At 38.5% G+C, this 25,356-nt stretch overlaps 1 protein-coding gene across 1 annotated transcript in view; it reads right to left on the reverse strand.

The window, feature by feature from the left end:
- Window positions 1–25,356, reverse strand: part of DISC1 (DISC1 scaffold protein) — a 187,741-nt gene that overhangs the window by 1,589 nt on the left and 160,796 nt on the right. The window contains exons 11-12 of the mRNA XM_051613527.1: window positions 14,222–14,465; window positions 9,103–9,147 (exon numbers count right to left, since the gene is read on the reverse strand). Coding sequence (XP_051469487.1) covers window positions 9,103–9,147; window positions 14,222–14,465 — 289 coding nt within the window. The remainder of the gene's footprint in view (window positions 1–9,102; window positions 9,148–14,221; window positions 14,466–25,356) is intronic.

Genomic DNA, 25,356 nt, shown 5'->3' on the forward strand with positions numbered 1-25,356 from the left:
TAATTGCATCAAAGTCTTTGAGCTTACAAGACAAAACTACACTTTTTTACTGTATTATCATGAAATAAGACTCAACTTTCCAAAACAATGTTTCTCTCTTAGAACTTAAACAGACAAATTTATTTTTTTTTATTGTAAACTGAATATTTTAAACCACTTGCAAAGCCCTTCTTATAAATTCGTTTGCTTTCAGATATATTATACAAGGGTAATTTGTATCTTTTCTATTTTGTAATGACTATTCCTTTGAGAAATGACTCAAATAAGCAGTAAATCTGAGGGGAGGGACCAGCCAACTAGTGCACCACTGAGACAAGACTTTGCTCTCCCTTCCAAGTCATCAGTGCTCTCTACAGTGAATGACTGGGTTTATCTCTAAGGAAAATAGTGCCAAGATGAAGTTCTGATGTTGAAAAAACTGGAGTCTGGAATCCAAACAACTGGATTTTCTCTAGACCTAAGTCTATGCACTCATCTATAGCCAGCTGTACATGCAGTCATATACAATCTTCAGACAGTTTTTCTCCTTAAAAAAGTACTTGGAGTTTTTTGCACTGATCTGTTGCAATAATAGAAGCCATCAGTGGTTATTCATGGGAAATCAAGCCTTCAATCAAAGACCTTCCAAAGAAATCACGCTAATGCTTGTTGGAATGCTGCCCATTGTGAAACAATCTGATTTTTGATAAACACATTTACCAGACCTCAGCTCTGTGCCGTCCTCACGCTCTAGATCACACAGCGCGCACAGAGTCAAATGTCAGACAAGCTCTGCTTGCCGGCACATCCTGTTACAGCACAGAGCTCTGACCTTTCTGCCTTCCCAGGTCTTCTGCCAGACACAGCTACTTTGCGGAGCGCATGTATGCAACCAGCAAAAGCTCAAACCCTGGACAAGAGAGCCGGAGAGAACTGCTGCTACAAACACTCGCAGCTTAGAGACAGAGAAGCACAACCCGAGAACCAGCTGGCTGGGTTTCTGGCTCTGTGCTGGAGACCTGAGCAGCCATCTTCAGAGTCATTACTAAGCAGCAGAATCTACAGCAGCTCTGCACAGAATTTATAGATGTAAAAATGACCCATTATTTTTAAAATTAGAACAGGGCAGGAGAAGGTACTGTAGCTAGTTGCTAGAGGTAACTAGCAATGTCGTTTTCTCAAGACCAGGGACAGAAGATGAGGAATAAGTCTTCCATCCAGCTGCTAAATCATCATTCAGTACACCAGCAGGATTCCATATGCTGTTAGGGAGTGAGATAACCCAGGCAATTTATATCAATAGAAAGTTTTTACAGAATCATTCTGTGACACACATGCAAGATTAGATAACAGTTGCCTGAAAGAACTTAAGTCTCAGGCTAGAAGTCAGTAAATTGTAAAAACCTAGTACACTGAAAGCATCTATAAAATTATGACCATCTAGAGAAAGCTCCATCTCCAAACACTGATTTTTGTCTAACAGTTAATCACACATAAGAAAATCACGTAACCGTCATCTTAGATGCAAGAAAAACAAGACAAAAAACTTTCAGTGCTATATAATCATTGAACAGTTAATTTAGGAAGAACAGTTTTTAATTGAAGCACAAACTCCTAAGTAATTCTTGGACAGACAAAAGCTGTAAGTGAAATTTTCAAACCAGGCTCTTTCTACAGACTGTGTACTTTGACAAAATGAAATTCGTATTATATAGACCCTGAACAACTATCATCTTATAGTAGCACTTAAAAGCAGATTCTTGCTCTCATAATATCAATATATTTAATACTTTAGTCTGATCCAGTTACTGCTTTTATTGAGAACTGTCACTGTAAGAGATTTTGAATCACACTCATGCTGTCAAGAATGAGACTTCTAGTCCTGATTCGAAATCACCAGTTACTACAGACAGCAAACTTCAAAAAAAGTACATATTACAGTAGACTCCTGAATACCTGTGCCATTAAGCATATTTGAATATAAAAAGCATTATGAAGATATGCATTACAGTAGGGCATCCTTTTCTTTTTCAGGATACTGTTAATGGCAGGAATATTTATCCAGATAACAGGTCACCCAACTCACACTAGCATTAGTTGCTGTAAGAAAAGATCAATTTCCTCCACTTTAGAACTGCTCTCGTGCTTCCTGTCTTGTATGTGTAAATACAAGTTCACCAGGCAGCTAACCTAACTGCTAAGCACACTGGCTGGATTTGTGTAGCCCTGCTGTTAAGACCCATAGCGGAAAATTTTCCCCTTTTCACCATGTCAGTGGATGTACAGGGCAAAGTGGGCCTCTTAAGACCTACCCCCTTCACTGAACTTGAGATGGGTGGAAAGATGCTAGAGACAGCATTTAGATACTTGGTTGGCACAACAGGCTCCACGTTGCAAGTGTGGCATAGCTCAAATGTGCACAGATCCTGAAAAGCTGAGATAAAATATAACTGCAGACTGAAATCCACAGTCACAGTGCAGCTGGATGACTACACTTGCTGGTATACTGCTACATACTCTGATTTCATGTTTGACATTCTCTTTTCACTTTTAAAATAAATAAGTCCCCAAGATTTCAGGTGAATGCTTGTTTTGTAGCATAGGCATCCCACAGTACTTTGCATCAGTACTAAAACCTGTATTTTGGGGTTCTAAACTTTGGCTAGTAGCTTCTACCCTGCTGCAATTCCAGGTAAGGACTTCTATTGGTGTATTGGTCTTGCACTAAACATGCTTAAAAACTATCATTTTTGACTCAATGGCTTAATTTCTTTGTCAACTGAATACTTAGATTCTCAGTTAATGTAAAATGTCCACTCTATCTCATGTAAAGAAAGTATAGTGGGTTCCTCCTAAAGGATCACATTCTGAGTACATACTTGTCTAAAAATGTCACAAAAATCCTCTTCACTTTGGAAATTAACAATGGGCATTTGGAAAATACGGTCAAGGCAGAATTGTTACAACAATATGGGAAGGCAGGGAAATCTGAGTCAGCAAAGACTGGATCAAACTTGTTTAGGTCTTTTAACACTGGAAACCCATCTAATCATACCTGCATGGTTATGATTATGGTTGCACTGCAGCATAGCTGAAATATCTCCAGAAGGTAGGGTTTGTAATCTATTTATCATAAACTCCTAATAGCTAATTCATATTTAATACAGCAACAATAGGATACAGATAAAACGATTTTTGCACCTACATGACACAGCTGCCTTTCTGGTTGAAATGAGAAGTTCCTCCACAGTTTAGATAAACATCATCTCTTAGGCACTAATGCAAGAAAAATGCAGGAGAGTCATCCTACAACACATATGTATGGCCTTCCTTGTTTTGGATTGGAGAGATGTGGCCATGCAGACCACATGGAGACTTTAGTTTACCATCAAGAAGAGTTAGAGGCCCCTAGGCCCTCATTTGAAAAGAAGTTTGACAACCCAGACAAGTAGATAGGAAAGATTTCTCTCAGTGCCTTCCATACCTAGTAACATCTCTGGTAACATTTTTATTTGACATTTGTCCGTGTAGGCAGGGAAACTACTGTCACTGACACACAAAATATTCACAACAGCTCCTGGTTGGAAAGTAGCATTTTACAATGATCAAAAATATCTCTGAGAGGAGTGTGGACTCTGCCTCCAGCTCAACATATTAATAAAATACAACTCATCCACACTTGTATGTTATGTACGTGCTACAAGCTACTGTAAGCCTTAAAATTTCTTTGGTTATTTTTGCACTAACAGCACTTTCAGGAAGCAGCTAGGAGAGACTGCAGGAGTCAGGAAAGGGTTGAGATGCAATATTGCTTTATGGATTTTTCTGTGAACAGGGAATGTAGTTGGTTGGGATTTATTTATTTATTTTTCCCCTCTAAATCCTTAAGCAGGTGAAACCAGCACAAATTAGGGTGTGATTTGCTGCTTTTTAAGGAGAAATTCTTCTGCCTTCTCATGCAAAGCAGATTCTTATTCTCTCCCACACATGTGAAAGTCTGATGCAAAAAACAGAAAGAACAGACAATGCTCCAGCAGATGCACAGCTGCAGCATCAGCAGATTAAATTAAAAGGGAATGGCTTCCACTTCAGTCTTCTGAATTCCACTTTACACTTTTACAAGTCATTTTAGTCACCTCTGAGACACAGCTCGCTGACAGCATCACTCAAGGAAAATATTTGATCAGCTTTTCTAGCACAAACATCTTCCATGCTCTTTTGGAACTAGCTCAGCAATTTTACATAGAAAAATCAGTATTGTAGTAGCTAGATCAATGTGACTCTATTAGGGATTAGTCTTTAATAGGAGTCTTTGGTGGTTGTGCTGAGAAGCGGGGTTAACAGGTATATCCTTAAAATTCACTCTTCCTACAGAGGAACATCGTAAAAAGATATTGCCTTACTTCACACTAGCAATATCATAACCCCAGTAAAATAAAAGCCTTAGAAGACATTCTGCTGAACATGAAAGCAGGATCCTCTCTCTCCTATAATAGTTAAAGTCATTCAAAATAACATTAACAACAACTACGACAAGTTGCCCTTGCAGACAGATATTTCTCATTACGGCACAAGGTTTAAAACAGTGATTTATTGTTGGCAGAAATGCTGCATGGCTACCCTCACCCCTTGCAGAACTTAATGGAAATTTTGAGCACTTGCAACTCCAGAAAGTCAGGCCAGGGCATCTCTTAATAATCTCTAGAAACAAAATGCAACCATCCATATTGTTAGTCCTGCTTGAGCAGTTGCTTCAGTCACATGCCCTCAGATAATGAGCTAAGAGTCTAAAGTGCAGGTGGAGGAAGCACTTGTCCTTGCTCTGCATCCCAGGTCTCCTGCCCTGTGAACCTTGTCCTGGCCAGGTGTCATAGATGAGGGGGGCAAAGTGGCCACTGAGAACAGGCCTAATCTCTTACTCTGAAAATGATGTGTGTTACTTACGACCACCACCATCCTAGCATCATGGCAAGGCTGACCAGGAAGTAACCAAGGACCACCAAAGCCCTCTCTGTGACTTGCAGAAATATCAAGCCCCCCCGTGACTTTCCTCAGCTGGTGCCTGTCTACACAGCTCTTAGCATCTGACAGAGATTCTGTTCTGGTTGCAGGGCACAGTCTGCTCTAGGCTAAACTGCCTGTGCAGTGAGCAAGCTTTCCTGATGCAAACTTCCCTTACTACAAACCAAGAGAGTTACATTTCATTCTACCCTTACATAACACACAATGATAACTAACCATTATCTTTATTTTTAATGTGACTGAAGACTGACTTTCAACCAAACCAGGATTTTTTTAAAGTCTTCTTTCTATTCCTTTCCTACCTTTTCTTCAGTCTGTTCCTTTCTTCTGCCAAGTGAGGTGCCCAGACCAGTGCTGTAATCCTCTGGAGGCTTCCACATTCTCAGCTAAGCTCAGTAATTACTTCTGTCTTACAACTGGCATTCCCATTAATGAGGCTGCAAATGACATTTGCCCTTTCTTGCAACAGGATGAAGGTAATGAATCCCACTCTATCTGTAGTCCACTACAGCCCTAGATTCTGCTTCTGCACTATTACCAGCTTAGCTGCTATTCATCATCAGTATACGTAAGTCTGACTTTTTTTCTTCCTCAAAAGTAATTTGCACCTGTCTTTTAACATATCCATCTTATTGATTTCAGGCTACTCTTTCAATCTATCAGGAGCATTTGGAATTCTGATCCTAATTGAAATTATGTTGACTGGCACATAAACTCCTGGCCTACCTCCTTTTTAAAGGCAAATACCAAGTCTGCCTTTTACTGATCCCCTAGGACTTCAAGCTTCCTCCAGGAGTTTTCAAAGAAGCTTGTTAATGGTTGGAGATTGTTTTTCTTGGCTCCTATGCACTCAGAAGAAATTTCATCAGTCTAGCCTGACTTGAGTACATCTCACTTGCCTTAGGACTGTAGTTCATCTCTTGCTACCTTGCAGTGAATACTAAGAGCACTACATATAAGGACACAGTTTATCATTTTTAAAGAGAACAAAAGCAAAAATAATAATAAAAAGAAAATATCTCTACCCTCTCCTCTCATTTATTTCTGCATTCACTTCTCTTATTAGAAGACATGTTTTCTTTTCTCTACCCCTTACAGACAGTTTATCCCTGAATTCTGTTGCCACTTTGCATATCTTTTCCTTACAGTAGACTCAGTGTGTTCCGTGGTCTTGCTGGTTCACACAAACATGGTGCAGTCTCCTTCTGACTCACTCTTAGCAACATTTTTGTCCTTTCCTTTCCAAAATTCTTTTGGGCCACTAAGAGATGCTGGCATAGATATCTAGCCTGTTACTGTGTTTGCTCTTTTCTGTATCAAAGGAAGATGATGCTGTACTATAAACAACGTCTTCTGGAGGGTACCAGAGATCATCTGCTGATTCCTCCTTCTACAGAGCTGGTCACACAGAAACTCACACGTCTCTTCCCTCATTTTGTTTAGGTGAGTTTTTCTTTCAAGGAGGTGCTTATATGCCTTTTCTCAGAGGAGATAAAGATGGTTTACCAATAACTTTTGCACTTTTCACTTTCCACTTACAGACTGCTAGCTTGTTCTTCAGCCTCTTTATATTTAGGAGACAGCAGCACTACAACATGCTCCTCAGTTTCTTGTTCACAACAATTTAGGCACAAAACTTTCCAGACAGCTGTTTTGCAACTGTGACCTCCTCCCCACCATCACATGCTTTTTCCACATTCTCTTTGCTTGCACTGATTCCCTTCCCTCCTCCATGGGGATACAACACATGGGAATGTTAAATGACTCATCAGAACTGCAGCCTGATGTTGGCAATTCTTCCATTCTTGTATCTTCCATTATAGCTATGGAGAAGTGTCCTTGGAAAAGCATCTACACAGGAAAAAAGCTTTCCACTGTTTTCCAGCACCCTGCTGTGGCCTCAGTGAAAGCAGTCTTCCCAATCTCAGTTTTGGTAGACTGAAGATCTTCCCTGAGTGCAGACTTCCTAAAATCAGTGCAGACTACTTCACTGGCTCATGTAATACATTCAGGACCATTCCAGTTCCTGCTGTGGAAGGATAAGGCTATTTACTGACTTAACAATACAAATTCACAGTGGGCCAGGAATGGGAAAAGAAACAGAAGCACCAAACCATTTTCCAGTGTCCATACCCTGCTGTGCTAGGAGTCAGCATAGCTCTGTATCATTTATAGGTGGTTCCTAGTATTGTTCACTCCCACCTCTGTTCTTGAGTCTCTAAGATGCAACAATCTGGAATGACTAAGAGGGTTCTCCCCTGCAGGCAGCAAGGAGACTGACAAGCGTAGATGAGGGGACCAGAATGTCAAGGGAACATTTAGGCAAAGCCTTGACATGTACAGAGTGCTGACAGCTTCATAGAGCTCTTACAGAGCTGTCTACGAGTCAACATCAATCCAGCTGTGTCAGAGTGGTAGAGCCTGGCTTTCTAGCAAATTCCCATTTCCTTAATTTGCTCTCTTATCATGCAATTTTTTTTCCTCAAAACTTCAAAAGGGCAAAGTTCCTCTGGTTGTGAGGACTCTAAGATACTAACCTCTCCATGAATACTTCTACAGTGGCAGCCCTCTGTGCCTGTGAGCTCTGGTGCCTTTGTAAACCCAGCATACACAGCACACTCACAGGCTCTGGGCACATCTGCTAAGCAAAAGAACAACTTCTTCAAGTCAAGGGCTGGACTGTAGTACAGCTTTCAGTGCAGGTCACTGCTGGACACAAGCATGCAGTTGCACTCTCATTTTCTTTAGTCCAGACCATACACAATTCTTACTTGCCAGCAAGTATTTTGCTGCCTTGGCAGCTATCACTTCTGCCCTGCTGGCAGTAGGGCTTTTTGGTACCTTTATCCCATGGGACCACCTGCCCCTATTTAATATCAAGCAGACAAGCACCTGAACCATTTTGCTTTAATGCACAGCAAAGTTGACTGATAAGAAAGGCTATTTGCATTTTCTGCAAAGTTCACCTTCACTCTCAAGGCTTCCTGTTTTTATTTATGCTGAACTCACACACAGCCAAGCAGTCCATCCCAGGCACCCTCTCATGTCACAGTCTCTTTGTACACAAGGTCAATAATCTGAGATTGCTCTTGCAGTTAGGTTATCTTTCCTGAAGCATTCCAGCTGCTCCACAGTCTTTGAATTCATTGGTGGGAATCCAAAGAAATGCCTCATCTGAATAGTTATCCCAAACTGCAATTTTTATTTATTTAGTATTTGCTTGGCTGAGCACTTGTCACTTGTACTTGACAGGTGGTATTGTGTGATGTTATGGAAGGTGAACTGGGGGTTACTTTCCCGTGTAATTAAATTGCTGGCTGAACACAATGCTTGGATACTAAATTTCCTTAATATGCAAGTTACAACCCAAGGCATGCAGATTTAAAAATGGACCATACTGGACCAGTACAGCTCTTGGAACCAGTATAACTCTCCTTACACAAACATCACCTAAACTGTTAGTTTGTATGTAGATAGATTTTTGTATGTAAGCAGATTTTTCTCATCACTTACTCTCAAAGGAAGTGCATCTCATGTTACTCCATTATCCTAGACTTTCTTAAATACACAGACTAGGATCCACCGTCTTTTATCATATTAATGAAAATAGTGTAAAATGACAAAAATGCAGTATTTTTATTCAGATGAAATTCCTATTACCCTGTAATTCTGTTGCAATAAGCTTTTATACTTCAGAAGTAAATTTAAAGGTATTTTTAGTGGTACACAAGGAAATACATAAAGCATCATGTTTTCATTCCATTCCTAAGCATTATTACAGTGCAACAGTGAAGTTGGCTAATTTTTTGGTCCTTCTTCTTTCCAAAGTATTAATCCTTTTGATAGTATGTATTAAAAGCACTAGCACAGGATTTAACTATAAACTCCCTGAAATACACAGCAATTGAAAAAAAAAAAATAATAGTGCCCCTACTCTAGTTGTTCCTATGTTGCTTTTGTAAGTGCTCACATCCTTTCTAGCGATTTTTACCCTAAGGTAGTACTGTAAGAAAAAGTGTCATTAGAAATAAGAAAATCAGTTCTGAGACCCAAAAGAGTCTGTACAATATCACTACTTTATACTGCCTAAAAACCACTTACCTCGGATAAATGGCCCTCTGCTCCAAATGAAATGCCTTCCATAACCTGTTAGAGATAAATGATTAAGTATACAGTAGACACATACTATATAAACAGTAAGATTTCAATGGAACTTATAAAAACCACACAGCACATTAAAAAGTTATATAAGCTGAACAATTACATCATGTTGCTTCACATGCATGAACCATTGCAATTATAATGGTGCAGTGGCAAGCCACTCAATATTTAAATCTAAATTTAAATACATTCTATTAAAGCCTGCCTTTGGCTTCCCAGTTAAAACCCACAAGGAATACTGCCTCTAAAACTGAAGGATCAACTATAGATTGAAACAAACTCTTCTATCAAGCTCTTACAGATCTATACACTATTCAAGAGTTTACAGAAACAAATTTTGGCACAAACCCTGCAAGCGATTTTGAGCAGGAGAAATGAGAGACCTCACTGAGGTTTTGAGTTGGTAACATGTGCTAACTGTAGGCAGCTTTTTTTTTTTTTCAAAACTTGGTTCCTTTGTAAGGTCTATAAGAAATTACCCAACATTTCACTGATAGGCAGAGTAGCAAAAAAACCTGATGTTAACATTACTGAAAAATCATTAATACTTATCACACACAACAGTATTGATAATCTTTAAGTAACTGAGGTAGGGAAATTGCATTGGGAGGGCAATACTTAGTATCACTGGTATGTGTTTATATATATATATATATAAAAATAAAGTGCAAAATCATTACTCTACCAGAAGACCATTATTATTACTGAGTACTATTTTTCAGTAATCTTTCTGAAAAGAGGTTGCTCAACTTTCTTTTATGTGCATTATTCATCTTCTTGTTATATCACTGTACTACAAAATACACAATCTCTAGCTACCACGTTAGCCCCTTTACCAGCAGATACTGTACAACAGTATCAGAAGCAGCTCAGGGGCATCATGCTGCACAACAATGCAGGGGACTGTACAGCAATGAGCTGACCACTGCATACAAGCCAGCTGCCTGTTGCTACAGAAATCTTTCCCAGCTTGGATGAATGAAAAAAACCAAAACCTCAAATGCTGACTTTCACTGGTTCTTAATGCTGACATTTACAACAAAGATTGAATTTAAAGTTTCCAAATCATTTTAGAAGCTCTACAAATAAAACGCTTAATTATAAAACTCGATGAATGCACAGTTTATCTACCTTTCTAAAGGCTTTGTCCTTTCCACATTGCACATTTGTCACATTTCCACATTGCACATTTGGAGCACAGGCTATCTTAATACACAGCAATGAGTTGCAGCCTGCTGACATAGGCTTTCCTGGTGCTTGTTATTGCTAAACTCTGAAAAATGTTGTGCCGTATCCTGTGATGACTTCTTTTTAATAACAGACACCACATTAAATATTAATTATTATTTTCACATGATTATCTGCTTACTACCACTTAAAACATTCAGTATCCTAAATGAATCACATGAAGCCTTTGCAATTAAAGAACATTTTCCCAAAACCAGAGCACTCTACAAAAGACCCCGAAGCATCATCCCAGATGGCAAAACTGAAGTATGCAGAGGTGAGGAAAAGATATCAGCCCTTACTCTTAACCCTGCTCTCTTCCTCTTTTATGGTGAAAAAGTGAGAAATTATTTATAAAGAATTCTGATGGGATAACTACCATAATGCTGACTTACAAAAGGTAACACTACTGAATCTTGGTTTTTACCTTGTAACTTTAATCACCTCAATTTTCTTGAAATCTAGTAGGTGTTCCTTTCCTTCATAGTGATTAAGAGGAAGCACTGCACAGCATGCCAGATAGCAGAAGAAGGAGAAAAAAGGATAGGTCAGGAACTCAAGCCTGCAGATGCACACATACTCATGTTCATCAAGAAAGTCAGTGTTAGGGACGTCCCAGCACACACACATCTCTCTGTTTATTAGTTATCCTTGGTGTTTCTGGTGTTACAAATAGTTTTGCTTACACATTACCAACCAGGAAAAATAAAAAAAGGTAAGATATCATAAGCAGTGGAACAAGCAGGCACTAATGTCTGAAGAGAAATGAAATGTTACTGTATATTTTTAAGAAACCTCCCAGATATTAATCTAATTATGTAGTAATGATCATAGCAACCTCCACCTCGCTCACATCTCACCTGGGCAAAATAATTTGCAGTCAGTTTAAAAGTATGGAACATTTCTAGGATGAAAACTAGAACCCACTGCTATTTATCAGAGAACTGGGAGAAAATCAAGCCCAATTAGTAGACGTTTATATGAAAATTTAAGAATCTATATCAAGTACATAAGCCAACAAGCTGACTTTCACCTGACTGAGGCTATTGTCTGTAACACTGCTTAAGCATTTTTTAAAAACAATGTAATCTAATAAGTTATCTGTAGCTGAGAGGAATACATCTTAATTTTTAAGTAACTCAAAGTGTTCCACAGAATTATTTTTGTTGGCCTCACATTTTTTAATTTTTGACCAAAAAAATAGTGATGTCATTTCAGCAAGCTGATGCCATTATCTTCCCTAGTTAACAGTCAGTGTTACAAAGGAAACCAAATGTACCATATTATTTTGGGATGCCATGGTCTACTACATAAATAAGTTGGGGAAAAAAAGAATTGTACTATCTTAGAAAACACAGTTATAAAAACTATAAAATTACTGTTGACAGTTAATAAAAACTTGTGCTCACACCTGACAGTAACATATCTGAACTTTCAAAGAATGTATACCTTACATATTTTATACCAGGGTATGTCATATTATATGATCTAGTGAGAATATTTAATGAAAAATGAAAAACAGCCCCTCTGCAAAGCAGTATGAGGATCTAAGTGAAGGGTTCCTTCCATTTGTCTGGTTTGCTTTTCTTATTATTGTTGTATTCCTTGTTTCTTTGTTTTCTAATGAAACCTCTACAGTAAGATACAGTTCTATAAAGAAAACTGCATTTATAGTATACATCAACAAAACTAGAATCCATTCCAACAGTAATACTTAGCCAGATATGACATGATAAATCACCAGAGAGCTTAATTTACTTTACATTGCACTGTAAAGTAAAACAATCACATGAGAATTAAATGTACTTCCAAGGCATAAATGCATTTACGCTATTATTACCCTTTGTTATACTGTTTTGAAGCAAGTAATTCAGTAACCTCTAAATACAAAGAACACTATTCATTTCTTCTTCTTCAGTGACCAACAGGGCTCTGTAGAAACTCCCCAACAAGAAACAGAGGTGACAAGAGTCAAAGAAAACAGTAATTTTACAGACACAGCAACCAGATCAAGCTACTACTCTCCCAGGGACACCACAGCCTTGTTGAATAACGTCAAGTCAAATACTTTGACAAATACATGTTTTTCTATTAGGTATCCCCACTTACTAATAAAAGGCTACGAAAAGGTTCACCACTAATGGAATTAATCAGTTTTCCATGAAAGTCATATGAATGGCTGAATTTAAAGACCAAAAGCCACACCACTTTTTTTCTTTGACACAAACATTCAGTTATTTTTAAATTAAAAAATAGAATACCATATAACAGAGCACTTAAATGCTCCAGACATAGCTTGTCTTTCAACTACACCTATCTACAAATCAAAACATATTCTCTCTAGCACTTCAACACATTCAAAACTGGAAGTTAGCATGATTTGTAAGTAATTGTCAGGTTTTTTGTTAGGTTTTATATTCTGTTTTGTGATTAACTACTAGGAGATGTTAGGGAATGTTATGTTATAGCTCTTTTCTAAAAGTTTAGATACTGCCTGTCACTCCTACTGATAAACCTACCAGCTTTACTACCTCAGGTGTACTTGTTCAGGTGAAACTTCTACACCCCACAACAAGGCAAAAAATCCCAAAAGGAGGAGCATATGGGGAACCAGTCTCTCTTGAGAACTGCACCCTTCTACAGAACCAGAAGTCATCTCACTTCAGCTGCCTAGATGTCTTTCTGATTTCCAAGGGAACTACCTGGACTTGTAGGAGTGAAACAGATCTTAAGAGTGCTACAGGAACAGTCACAAAATCCCAAACCCTCTAGAGCTCCTCAGCTGCACTTTTGAAAGGGAAGCACAGCTTTCCATAATCACCATAACGCCTCATATTACTTCAGTGGACTCATCAGCAACAAAATAAGAAGGGGAAAAAAAAGGAAAGGAAAAAAAAATAAAGGGCAAAAAAAAATAATTAGAGGCCACAGTTGACCATTTTCAGTAAAAATGTTCTTTATGCAGAGTCAGTTAATAAACTGTTCTCCCTAGGAAAAGGCTGCAAGTACTATTGGTGCCCAATTTATAAACAGAATTTACAGTGAGGTAAGGGCCTGTTTTCCACTAAGTTTCAGGCAGCATAAAAGCAAAATTAGGCATCAGCTTTCAACATAACACCCAGTTCAATGGCTCTTAATATCAGGTACAATTAAGCACACCTAATTTTTGTCAGCCAAAATCCAAGTTAATAAAACTGGTCTTTGTGTTGCAGTGGTGCTGTTGGGTGAGGAAGCTTTTTAACAGCTTGTGCCTTGGCAGTGCAGTTAAATGATTATTAGGTTGATGTACATTTTTTCAAGCAAGGATGGCATTCCAGAGCAGAACATAAAAGCTTATAAGAAAATAGTTAAAACTTTTAAGCCTCATTATTTTTTTCCTCCTTTTAATACTTGTTGGATGCTGGAAGCCTACCAGCACCTGAGCTAGGAAACCTTTGGCCATTTACTAGGGAGGAAACTTGCCCACTTCAGCTAACATACATCCAGACTAACAAGTCAGCAGAACTAATTCAGAGTGGAACTCATCACTGAGAGAAGGAACAGCTGATAATGTGTTAAATACTTTTTTTTTTTCCTTTAAACCCTGATGTACATCCTGTATTTCTTGCCTGAATAATGTCCATATTTTAAAATGACTGACAATGAAAGGAAAAAGGGCTTAAGGGCTTCCAAGAAGCTAATAAGCCATTTTATTCATGTCCCAGTTTGGAGGCCAGATGTTAAGTTCATACTTAACCTGCCCTGCTGACATGTCACTCAGATTCAACTTCTTCACTCAAAAGGAAAGCCCAGCAGTATTGCCTGAAATGCAGCTGTAGAATATTTCAGATACCTCTTTCAGTTCACTGTGTTTGGGGCAGGAAGCAGTGCCCCACTCTGTGCCCTTTGGAAAGCGACCTTCTTTTCTTTTCTCAGAATCAGATGGGCCATCAGCAGTCATCTCCATCACATCCATTTGGTTCTCCTCTTCCTCAAAAACACAGCAACTGCTTTCTTTCAGTTGAAACCCACGGATCAACAGCTGACAGGCCTCCAAGTCAGCTTCCCACACTCTTTGGAGCAGCTGGCTGCTGCAGCTGAAATAAAAGCCAAAAGAAAATAAAACTGCAGTTCAGAGAGAATAATTACTATTTCAAGTAACTTTTGGGGTGAATGCTTATTTTTAGATAGGAAAATGAAAACAAAAAAGAAACAAAACACCCAATAGCAATTCAAATACTTCCACAGAGATAAAACAAGCTATTTTAAACTGAAAAACAGTAAAATGATGGTCTTACTACAAAGCAAATGCCAGAAAAGACCCTATGTATTAAGGTGTTGCTTCCAACTGTATGGTGTACATTGGCCACATGTGGCCTTCTCCTGATCAGACACAAATCCAGAGGTCTTACAATCACAACCAGAGCTTCCTTCATGCTTTTGGATATACAGGCCCATCATCCTAAAAGCAGTCAGGTGGTTTTCCTGAATTTGATGTATAAGATCATGTATTAACAATCACACTATTTACTGCATTAAATCAGCTCTAGTTTGGGGAAAACAGGTACACTAGACCTCTTTTAGACACAAGACCTTGTGCTTGCTTCAACTCTGGTGAATCAGATTAAACTATCCTTTCCTTCCCTTCCTTACGCTTTCTAATGTTATCCTTACCTCCTACTAATTTGGGTTGTGGGTTTTTTTTTTAATACATTGCTATCCTACCAAAGAAAAAACCAAAACTCTTAGGAAGTTCAAAATACCAATCTTCTTCATATTTTTAATACATTGATCAATTCTCAATAATGTTCATGCACATTACAAATACTGCTCCTGAGATCTGTACCGTATTTTTGCCCAAAGTAAACGGGAATTCTAGGCATAGTTTTTTCAGGACAAGACACTGAATACTAACATCAGACTGCTCGTAAGAGATGTTGTCTCTAAGGAACCAAAAGATTCAGTTGCCTGCTAAAATATAGTGGAGCAGTGGCAGAGACTGGGATGGGACTCAGAAGCACCAACTCCCACAGCAATACACACTTCCAGACAGATTTGAATGCTAATGTCTAACAACAGCAGTATTTTTTTCACCGTGCTTTTCAAATTCTATAATTTACCATATAATTGTAAGCAATTACAAGTGACTAAAAGAAGAAAAATAACTCTTTGATTTTAACTTTTCTGAATAAATTAAACAGCAGCTTATGTTTTATTTTAAAAGAAGGATAAAGAAGCAGCACTGCTCACAATGGATTCGTTATTCTAACAAAGGTACAAACTCTACAAGATGCCAAGCTGTAAAATTCACACTGCAATATTTTGAGACTCAGAGCAAAATTAAGTTCTAGAAGCTGAGCTATTTGATCTGTGCTTAAAGTCAGTGTATATGTTTATTGAAGGCAGAATGCAGCATGAGGTCCACAGATTGGTCTCCCTCAAGGAGTTCAGAGTATCACTAATTAGAAAGGGAAAAAAATCTTCACTGGATTACACTTCTGTGGTAGTATTTCACTTGCCAAGCCAGAAAAAGAAAATAACCCCCACTGTTTCTCTACTTGTCAGTCACATCATCATGGTTACACAGTCAAAACACTTCCCTGCAGACATCCCTAAGCCCACTTACTTGCTTTTTGAAAAAGTTTGTTTGCAGCTACATATGGTTTATTATTGAAGACTCAAGAAAATTCACTAGAGACCTAAATAATAATTTCCAGTGGAGAGCTCGTTTTAGCCATTCAGTTTAATGAAGAGCTCTATTGACAAAACCAGGGCAGAGATAGTGATGTATATCTGGTATTCACAGTGCAGAAGATGAATAGCAGATATAAAAGCCCAGCATAACGGTGCCCAGGCTGCTGTTACTTGGCCATGACTCAGCTCATTGGGCAACAAGCTTTTGATTGCATCTTTTACACTCAAGTTAGTAATCAGTTACTGAACACTGATAATAGATTGATTTTATTTTAAGGAAATATTTTATCATTGTATCTGTAAAACTCTGATACATCTTCAACTCACATACTAAGATGTTACACTGAACTGAAATCAGTGAAGGTACATATACTTGGATATTCTGAACACACCAAAGCCCATGGACTCTTCATCTTCTAGTCTGTGCTCTGAAATTCAGCGGCTAGAAATATTTTTCAAATATTTCAAATTAAAATTAGTTGAAAGCTGTAAATGGCCTACACAGAAATGCATATCAAATAATTTTTAAAAATTATATTGTCCCCAGCATGCAAAAATCTTTAGTTTTTACATTAGGTGTAAAATCAAGCTCAAATGAAGTTCAGTTTGGCTCAATCCACACTAAAAGTGCATTTGCAGTCTCCATGAAGCCAGAAGTATGGGGATGTCTGTACTGAGCATAGTGGGTTTGTCAGGTATGCAACTTTTCAAAATGATGGATCAAGACTGGATCAGATTTTATATTTAAATATCTTATGATATATCAACCTTTAGGTATTATATGCCTGTCTGTACTTTCCTATCAAAGTGACATATGTGGCAAGTTCCATGGAGATACCAGGAACAATTTGCCAGAATTCACACCAAAACATCCATCAACCATTTCTATAGACCCAGCAGCAACACATACCTTAATCACCTACTAATTGTGAATTTCCAGTCGCCAGTGTCCGAAGTGCCAGGCTTTGTACAAACATCAAACAGATTTACAATTATAGCCCTTAAAAGAAAGACTTGTAAGCTTAGAGCAAGCAACAAGAGCTAGGATAGAGACCAGGATGTTCAAAGAAACACTGAGACCGCAGTGGACTGAACATGGCAGGTTAGTTACAGTACAACAGTTTAATTAGTCACATTAGTACCTAATTAGTCTAATCACTGTCAAGTACATTGAAGTATCACAGTGAATGAGCATTTTAAAACTTGCAGGAGGCTGAAGAAACATGTCAGTGGCTCCCTAAAATCTCCCTCCCTCAAAAGAGGAATCATGTAAGAAAGGAAAAGCAAAAGAAGATAGAATAAAAACATAATGGGCAAGTGATTGATACCAATGTGGTTTAACATTGGTAAATGGAAGTCAGTATTTAAAACAAAACAAAACAAAACAACAACAACAAAAAAGAAAACTGAGTTAATAGGAAAATATTAGGAACAGTCTTAACATTGAAGATTAGTACTTTTTACTTATGCATGATATGACAGGACAGAGGGAACCAATGGATAAAAGCGAACTAAGTTAAATGATCAGAAACAGAATTAAAAAAACAAACAAAAAAAACCCCCAAAAACCCAAAACAGTAATTGCAGTGGCAACAGCACTTCGAGAACAGGGCAAGACTGCTTTTATTCGGTCATGGTGAGGGAAATGGATGCAGAAGTGAGATGCAAAACTCAACCCCAAGTAATTTTTTGGCTGGATAGCTAGCTGGGACAGGTCTTATCTCAAGGATACTACGCAGAAAGGTTCTACAAGTGCAGGCCTAAGTTGACTTGAAGAATGCCTGGGACATCCACAGCAACACAAAAGAACAGAGCAGGAAGAAATCTGGATTAGGTCAAGTTGATGATGATAAAAGAGCTGTCAAAGAAAGAGCTGTTCATGGACAGGAGGAAATTAATGTGGAACAGAGAGGTTTATCCTTGAGTTCTCTTCATAAAGTGGCAATTGAAATTGTAATTGCAGATGCCTTTACCAAGTCTCAAACAGTTTTCTAGGAAACCACATCAGAGACCAGAGGGTACAAGGGAACCAGAGGATATCTTCAGTCTACACATAACATTGGGTAATATTCATGTCAAGAGTCATATCCAGTAAGGATTCTCTCTCTCTCCTCCTTAAAGTCTAAAGAACATCGTTCCTCTGTCTTTCACAGGATTCCCAGAGATGTCAAAGAAGGCTCTCTATGTGGCTCTCAGCACATTATTCTAAAGCTATTTATAGTGCTAACTGGAACTACAAGAACACCACTTTCCTATTGAGGGCTCTGCATACATACAAAAGGCACATTCAGTTCCTGAACACTATAGCCTAAATGAAAACATGCCTGTGTAAAAATAACCAAGAGATTTTATATTAAACCCTATTAAAAAAAACCCAAAAAAACACAACAAACCAACAAAACAAACCACAAAAAAAACCCCACAACCCAGCACAAAATGAAGTCCACCAAAATCTCCTCAAATTAAGTTAGAATCATCACAGGGAGATGTCACTACTCATAAATCTCATCATCTGTAGTTTTTAGAAATGCCCCTTGGTAAGTGGATTCTTAAAAGTGGCTTATAACACCCTGAGGTCAACACTGTGTATTGATAGAAGATGCTGCTTATTTTAAAGGAAATCCCTGTAAGAAGCTACATCTTGAAAGCCAGAAGAGTGAGACTGAAGCTAAAAGGCTACATAGCAAGACATCCATTTAGAAACTGAATAAACAAAGCTAACTTAGTTGTTATATTTTAAGATGCCTACAACCAATCAGTTGAACAAACTAAGGATTACAGTGTTCCTATCAGTGGGTCTCATGAATCTCTAAGGGAGGCGCATAACCCTGTTTTCCCCATCTGGCTGGTGCATGAGGACAAATTGATAAGGGAGAAGGCACAGCTAGGGCTTATCAGGTCACAGCTCTCAGTCAATGGCCATAAAAGAGAAAAGAATGAATGTGCAGGAAAAGGGACAAATAAAACCTGGACTCTTCCCAAACAGAAAAACTTTTTTTTTCCCCCCTCTCAGTCTGCGCACTAGAAAGTCATCTTTTCTAAACAGCTGAAATCAAAACCTTTTACTTTTATTTCCTGCAAGTCTTCCTAATTCTATAAACCTCTTCATACAACCTCAATTTCACAATTTAACACCTTGCATTGTGCCTCTTCTCTTCAATCACCCCAGGAGCCAAAAGTTTCATAAATTGACTTCACATTGTTCCAATCATCTGATTGTCCTGCAGTGTAGGAGACATTATTCCTACTCCCTTAGTTCAAAGCTCACTGACAACACCTGTTTGCACTATTCAGTTCAGCACTATTATTGCACTTCTCCATGAAAAACAAAGACTCACTCCCAGGTCAGGAAACTCCACACTTCCCTGTCAGATGACAACCGGCTCTAACACGTCTTGAAGACCAGCTAGAACCCCCTAGGCAAAGTCTGAAGCTTACAGTAGTTTTCTCTGGCACAAGCAATTTGCTTCTCTGACCTTGCTTTCTCCCTTATAAAACATACAATCATATCTAGAAAACAGAAAGTACCTGACCCTCTTTAAATATTATGTTTGACCTGCTGAAGAATACTCTGGATCAAAACCACAATAATCCAAGAAAGCAATCCTCACAAACCCTAGATCTTCAATGCCTAAAAATTTTGCTTTGAGTTGACTTTTTAAATACCTAAACTTCACAAGCCACAGACAGGTCTTCTGCACAACAGTACTATCCAAAAGACATCAGCACACCCAGACAGGACATAATAATGCAGCAGAGATGTGGACACTGACGTAGGTGGATGAATGGGTCATAGCAGTTGCTCTGCTTTCTACAGCACCCCAGCACCTCTCTTTGAACATTTCCAAGGATGAGGCATCCACAGTTTCCCTGGGCAACCTGTTCCAGCATGTCACCACCCTCACACTAAATAATTTCTTATCCAATCTAAATGTACTTTCTTCCAGTTTAAAGTCATTACCCCTTGTCCTATCACTACAAGCCCTTGTTAAAAGTCCCTCCCCAGCCTTCCTGTAGGCCCCTTCAGGTACTGCAAGGCTGCTCTAAGGTCTCCCTGGAGCCTTCTCTTCTGTAGGCTCAGTTTTCAAATGTGCACAACAAATAGACAAAGCAGGGAAACAAAGGGGAGCTGTAGGCAGTTTCCTACTTTGGATTTGTAGCTGAATCATTTCTATCAGCACCTGAGTTACATTATTGACAATACAGCCTTCAGAGGAGAAGGCAAGATAAACCATGCATTAGGAGGGAGGGCTGGAAGCAAACCACAGCCAAGGACAAACTGAAAGTGGGACTGCTGTATCTGATCTCCTTCCAGAATTCCATCTTTCTCTCTGGTTCCACAGATTTTTATTTAAGAAGTGTTATATTTTACAACAATAACTTGATGTTAACAAAGTGATGAATCAGACGTAAGTTGTATCCTCTCCCACATATTCTTCTCTCCCCCTCCCCCCCAGGAAAACCAAAATCATATGTGAAGCATTAAAATATTTATCATATTAAGAGTCATTAAAGTCTCACATTAATGTTTTAAATCAGTTTTGGGACATTTTGTATGTATGCATAATGAGGTTACACAACCAATTCTATAAATTGTATCATTAAAAAAAAATAGATAAATTAATTCTATTATGATGGATGGATTCCAAGATTCCTAAGGAATTTTCTCAGACCTTTTAAACGCTATTAACTTGAACTGACTTCATTTCTTAAAAAAATTCCTTCCCAGTAAGACATTCAGAATTTTTCATAGAAAGAGGTTAATAACAACAAATAAGAAATAATAGTAATGTAAAAATACATGGCCCCTCATAGTGATGTTAGTAAACAGAAAAATATAAATATCTGACAGTATTTTCTGCCAAATGTTTTTAAAAAATTAAGCCTAGCAGCTACTCTCATTAACCATAAATTCTTCCACTCAGTAAAACATTACCTACTGTATCCAGGATGCTGAAGGATTAGAATCTAAGCTGAAATCAGTCTGCTAAGAATCATGACATCTTTTTCTTGCCCATAGAAAAAACCCTGGTATGAGCACTGTATGGACAGAACTACAACCTTTTATTTTACATGAAAGGTACATATTTTATGTCTGCTGTTTCTTTTCTGAAAGGCCTGTAAAAAATAAGGAGGAAGAATATTTTTTCTAGTCCCTTAAACCAATAATGGACATTTGATTAATGTTATTAAAAAACAAGATACCACACAATACCGAATAATATTTTGGTCATTTTTTCTTCAATCCTCCAGGTATTTATTTCACCCGGCACAAAACTTTAATCATGGCCTGTCATCCTTCTATCAATATTCAGTGTCACTGTCTTACACTTGAATTATCTCCACTGGAAACACAAAATGATAGACTGCTGCAACTGATGATTTTCACTTTGATTCTTAATGCAAGGTGGATGCGGGAATGGGAACAACACATCAAATGCAGGAAATTAAGTAATTTACAAGAGAAGAAGGAAGGCGCCTTGTAGTAAGAATTTACTACTCAATTTTGTTCCTACATTTACTGTACAGTTTATTTTTACTATATTATCTAATCTATAATGTAAAATTTACTACCTACTTGCAGGGCTATTTCTTTCTCTTTAAAAAGAGGAATAATGATCCCCTGCCCCTACCCTCCACTGAAACATCTATTATAAATAATCTATTCTAAGTGTAAAATGCTTAACTTTGATAGATGAGGAGAATGCCACCAGGGAATTCTTCTTATTAAGCAGTCCACATAAAGCCAGCTTCTCAACCCTAGTTTATCATTCACCTCATTCATAATCTGATAAAGCACCTTCAAGTTTGGTTTTGATAACTCAGTCTGTATCCTGCTTGCCTTTGGCTCCTGCAATAACAGTAAAGCCCCACAAAGTCATTAAACAGCTGGGTTGGGTTTGTGGGTTTGTTTTTTTCTGACTGGATGGGAATTGCTGGAATGAGGTATTTTTTCTGCACTTTTTAACAGTTGATCCCAAATCAGACTTAAAGGAGAGGCATGAATTAGGCCCTAATTTTGGAAAGCCTGGATCTCAGGATTTATGTATTGACCTAAGCTCTGTTCAAGAAGTTGAGCTGCTGCACAAGACTAAGTACCTTTCATGAGCTTGAACCCCACAAAGGAGTCAACTTCTAGAGACTTCCACTGAAAATGAAGCAATTCAGTGGCTTTCAAAGTCACAACCAGTTCTAATCCAAGAAAATACATTTGTTTTCAAAAGTATGTCACAGGAAGAAAGCACAGCATTTGCACTGAGGCCACATTCTCAGCTGCCACAAATCCCCACTGCTGCAATAGCAGCAAAGGCTATTTATACCAAGAGAAGAATGCATTCTTACTGCAACTAGAATAATGAGCCTGATTTCTTATTACTACAGGCTCTGACCACAAGTGTTGGGACACATATAGAAGTAATCTACAATTCTCCTGTCATTTTTTCACTTCTGTTCTCAAATTTAAAAAAATCAACAGTTTATGATACATTCCCCTCTGTGAAAAGAGAACAGATTTAGACCTTCAGTATCAAGTGAATCTGGGAATGTGAATCATCCTGCATACTACTGACTGAGCAGAAATTAAGCCTAAATAATGATTAAAAACAACAGGACAAAGAACTGCCCTTTGTATTGTCATCATGTGGGAACGTACCTTGAAATTCAAACTTTGTAACCAGGAAGACATACCTGGAAAAAGGAGTGTTGGCCAAATACTGATGTCAAGCTGCATGTTTACAGAGTTCCTCTGAGACATCTGAGGGCATGTTATGACCTGCTGCAGCTGCAGTGTCAAATAAGGTCAGAAGCCAAATCCTGTTCTGGCTCAAAAAGAGCAAGAAAGAAAGGGCAAGGTCTACAGACGCTCCCTGGTTGGGCCCTGTTGGCTACAACGAACCCTGTTCTGGTGCTGACAGCACACTTTAAACTGCTGAGGCCTGCATGTGTTCCCAAACTGGCAGAGTACATTCCCAGCAGTAATTACATTAAGTAATGAATGCTTCCAAATGCTAGTGAGAAGAGACTGTCCCAGTTGCATGCAGGACAGAGCTATCCTACCGTTTCATACTCGAGCTTTGCAGGTGGTGATACTTTATTTATTTTTCTGCTTGTTTAATTACCGCGATGCTTGTAAGTAACTAGCCAGTCAGGACTTCGTGCAAAGTATCATCCAAACACAGGATTTAGCAGCACTTCCAGACAGCAGGCAGATGATGGCAAACACCACTGTTCATCTTCCTCAATTGCTCTACACCCATTACTACTGCTGATGGCAATCTTGCTCAAGAGAGATGACAAAGCTTCTGAGAAATGCACAAACTGTCTTAAGGAATGGAGTCAAAAACAGCAGCAGCAGAAAAATATACATCCACCTCTGAACGATTTTCTTGACAAGTTCAGATGGGATTAGGTCTTTCTCACTACATACATTCACCTACATGGGGCCACACAGAGGAACTAGCAAGACAGCAGAGGCCTAATGCCATGGATACAGAGGTGACAAACAGCTTTGTGCATCTCTCCCTTATGTAGTCATATCTCCACAACTAAGCTAAGTTGAAGTTTGCATGAAATCAGACCACTGAGGAGACAACAGCAGGGCAGAGCTGAGCAAGGAACAGACGATGCTGATGGGCAAAGAAAAGCAGTTTGAAGAGTTTACAGCCAAGACACACTCATCTTTTTCTCAGTAAAAATAAAAGACTGGGAAAAGTCCCAAGAACCGTTTTCCGCTTAAGTGGATGTCTTTTTATCAGTTTTTCAAACTCAGCCCCTAGTTTCTAGAGGGCCTCTCACCTGACACTAAGCTCTTACTAAACATCTGCAAATAATGCTAGCCCCGCCTGTTGCACTTTTTCTCAATTATCTGGATGGGATGATGAAACCATTGGCCTTTAGCTTGACAGAGTATCCAAAGGTCATTCCTCAGCAGCTATAACACACTGCAAACACATCCTCCTGTTGATGGTCTTGGACCTTATCTTCAAACATGCTCTGAAAATCCTAGGATGAGGTCAAGGGCTGAACGCTCTGTCTTAAGCACGATGGAGCATCTGAAGCATTTTTGCATAGGAAACAGAAAACTATTACAAGCAAATAACCAAAGCTTATTGTATCAACCTTCCCTGCATTAATACAAGCATATATTTGCATAGGTTATCTATCAGAAAAAATACACACAGACTTCCAGGTCAAAAAGCCACGCAATCTACTCTCAGTGAACAGGATGCCCGTATGACTGATGTCAGTCATGTTAGACATTCACAGCTCACAAAATGGGATCCTCTTTGCACTCACAAATATCACTGATTAACAAACAAGAAAAAATTAATATGAATTTCAGACTCTTAGTAAAATTCATGTAATTCAATCAAATAGAGATGAGAAAACAAGGAAGAGAACAAGTGATTGAAAAAATAATAATAATAAGGAAAACATTACTTCTGCTCCAAAATAGGGAAATCTCAGCACACCAAAGCAGCAAAGTGATGTAGAATGACACATTCTTGATGAGGCAAGAGTTTGCAGTGCAGAGGACTACCATGACATTAATGAGTTTCAGCAGTGCTGAACTCCAGCTTTGCAGGCATGACTGACCAGCACTAGAACAATGCAGTGTAAGAAAAAGGTATATAGAATAAGAAAAGATCCTAACAAAACACACAATTACTAACCAGCCTGAGAGGCTGTGAACTTTCAGCGCATTTTTTAAGCAAGGGCAACACTTTCTGTTTTTAGAAGGGGAGACCCAGCTTTGCCTACTGATGATTTTTGCTAAAATGAATGGAAGACAAAGAGCCTGGAGGGAAGGGGGGGGTTGGGGGAGCAAGCTTTTCCATGAATAAGCAGCAAAATCTCCTGTCGCCTTGTCTTTGTCAACGCTGCACACTGACTACTGAAGCTAATTCAGGAATTTAAAAAAAGCCCTTGCCTGGATGAAACCTGAATTAATATGGACAGAGAGTTACTAAAGGCTGTGTGACCATGTGCTTTGCTTTTTCTAAGGCTTTAAGAGACACGGGAACCTAGCCCCAAATCTGACCTCTTTTTTTTTTTTTTTTCTTTTTATATAAAGATCTAGTTTCAGTGCTGAGATTAGATTTTAAAAGAACAAAGCTTTCCCCTACTTTTCATAAAAGAGTACAGTCATGTGTCACAGTTCCCCCATTTCTCAAATAAACAGGAAAAAAATATAAACCAATATTTGTGACCCAGCATCCCTGAACAGGCAAAATGCCAAAAAAAGAAAAAGACAATAAAAATTGCTAAGTTTGTTATTCTTCTTCACTCCTTACA

The sequence above is a fragment of the Apus apus genome, chromosome 3 (assembly GCF_020740795.1).
Source record: "Apus apus isolate bApuApu2 chromosome 3, bApuApu2.pri.cur, whole genome shotgun sequence".
Lineage (NCBI taxonomy): Eukaryota > Metazoa > Chordata > Aves > Apodiformes > Apodidae > Apus > Apus apus.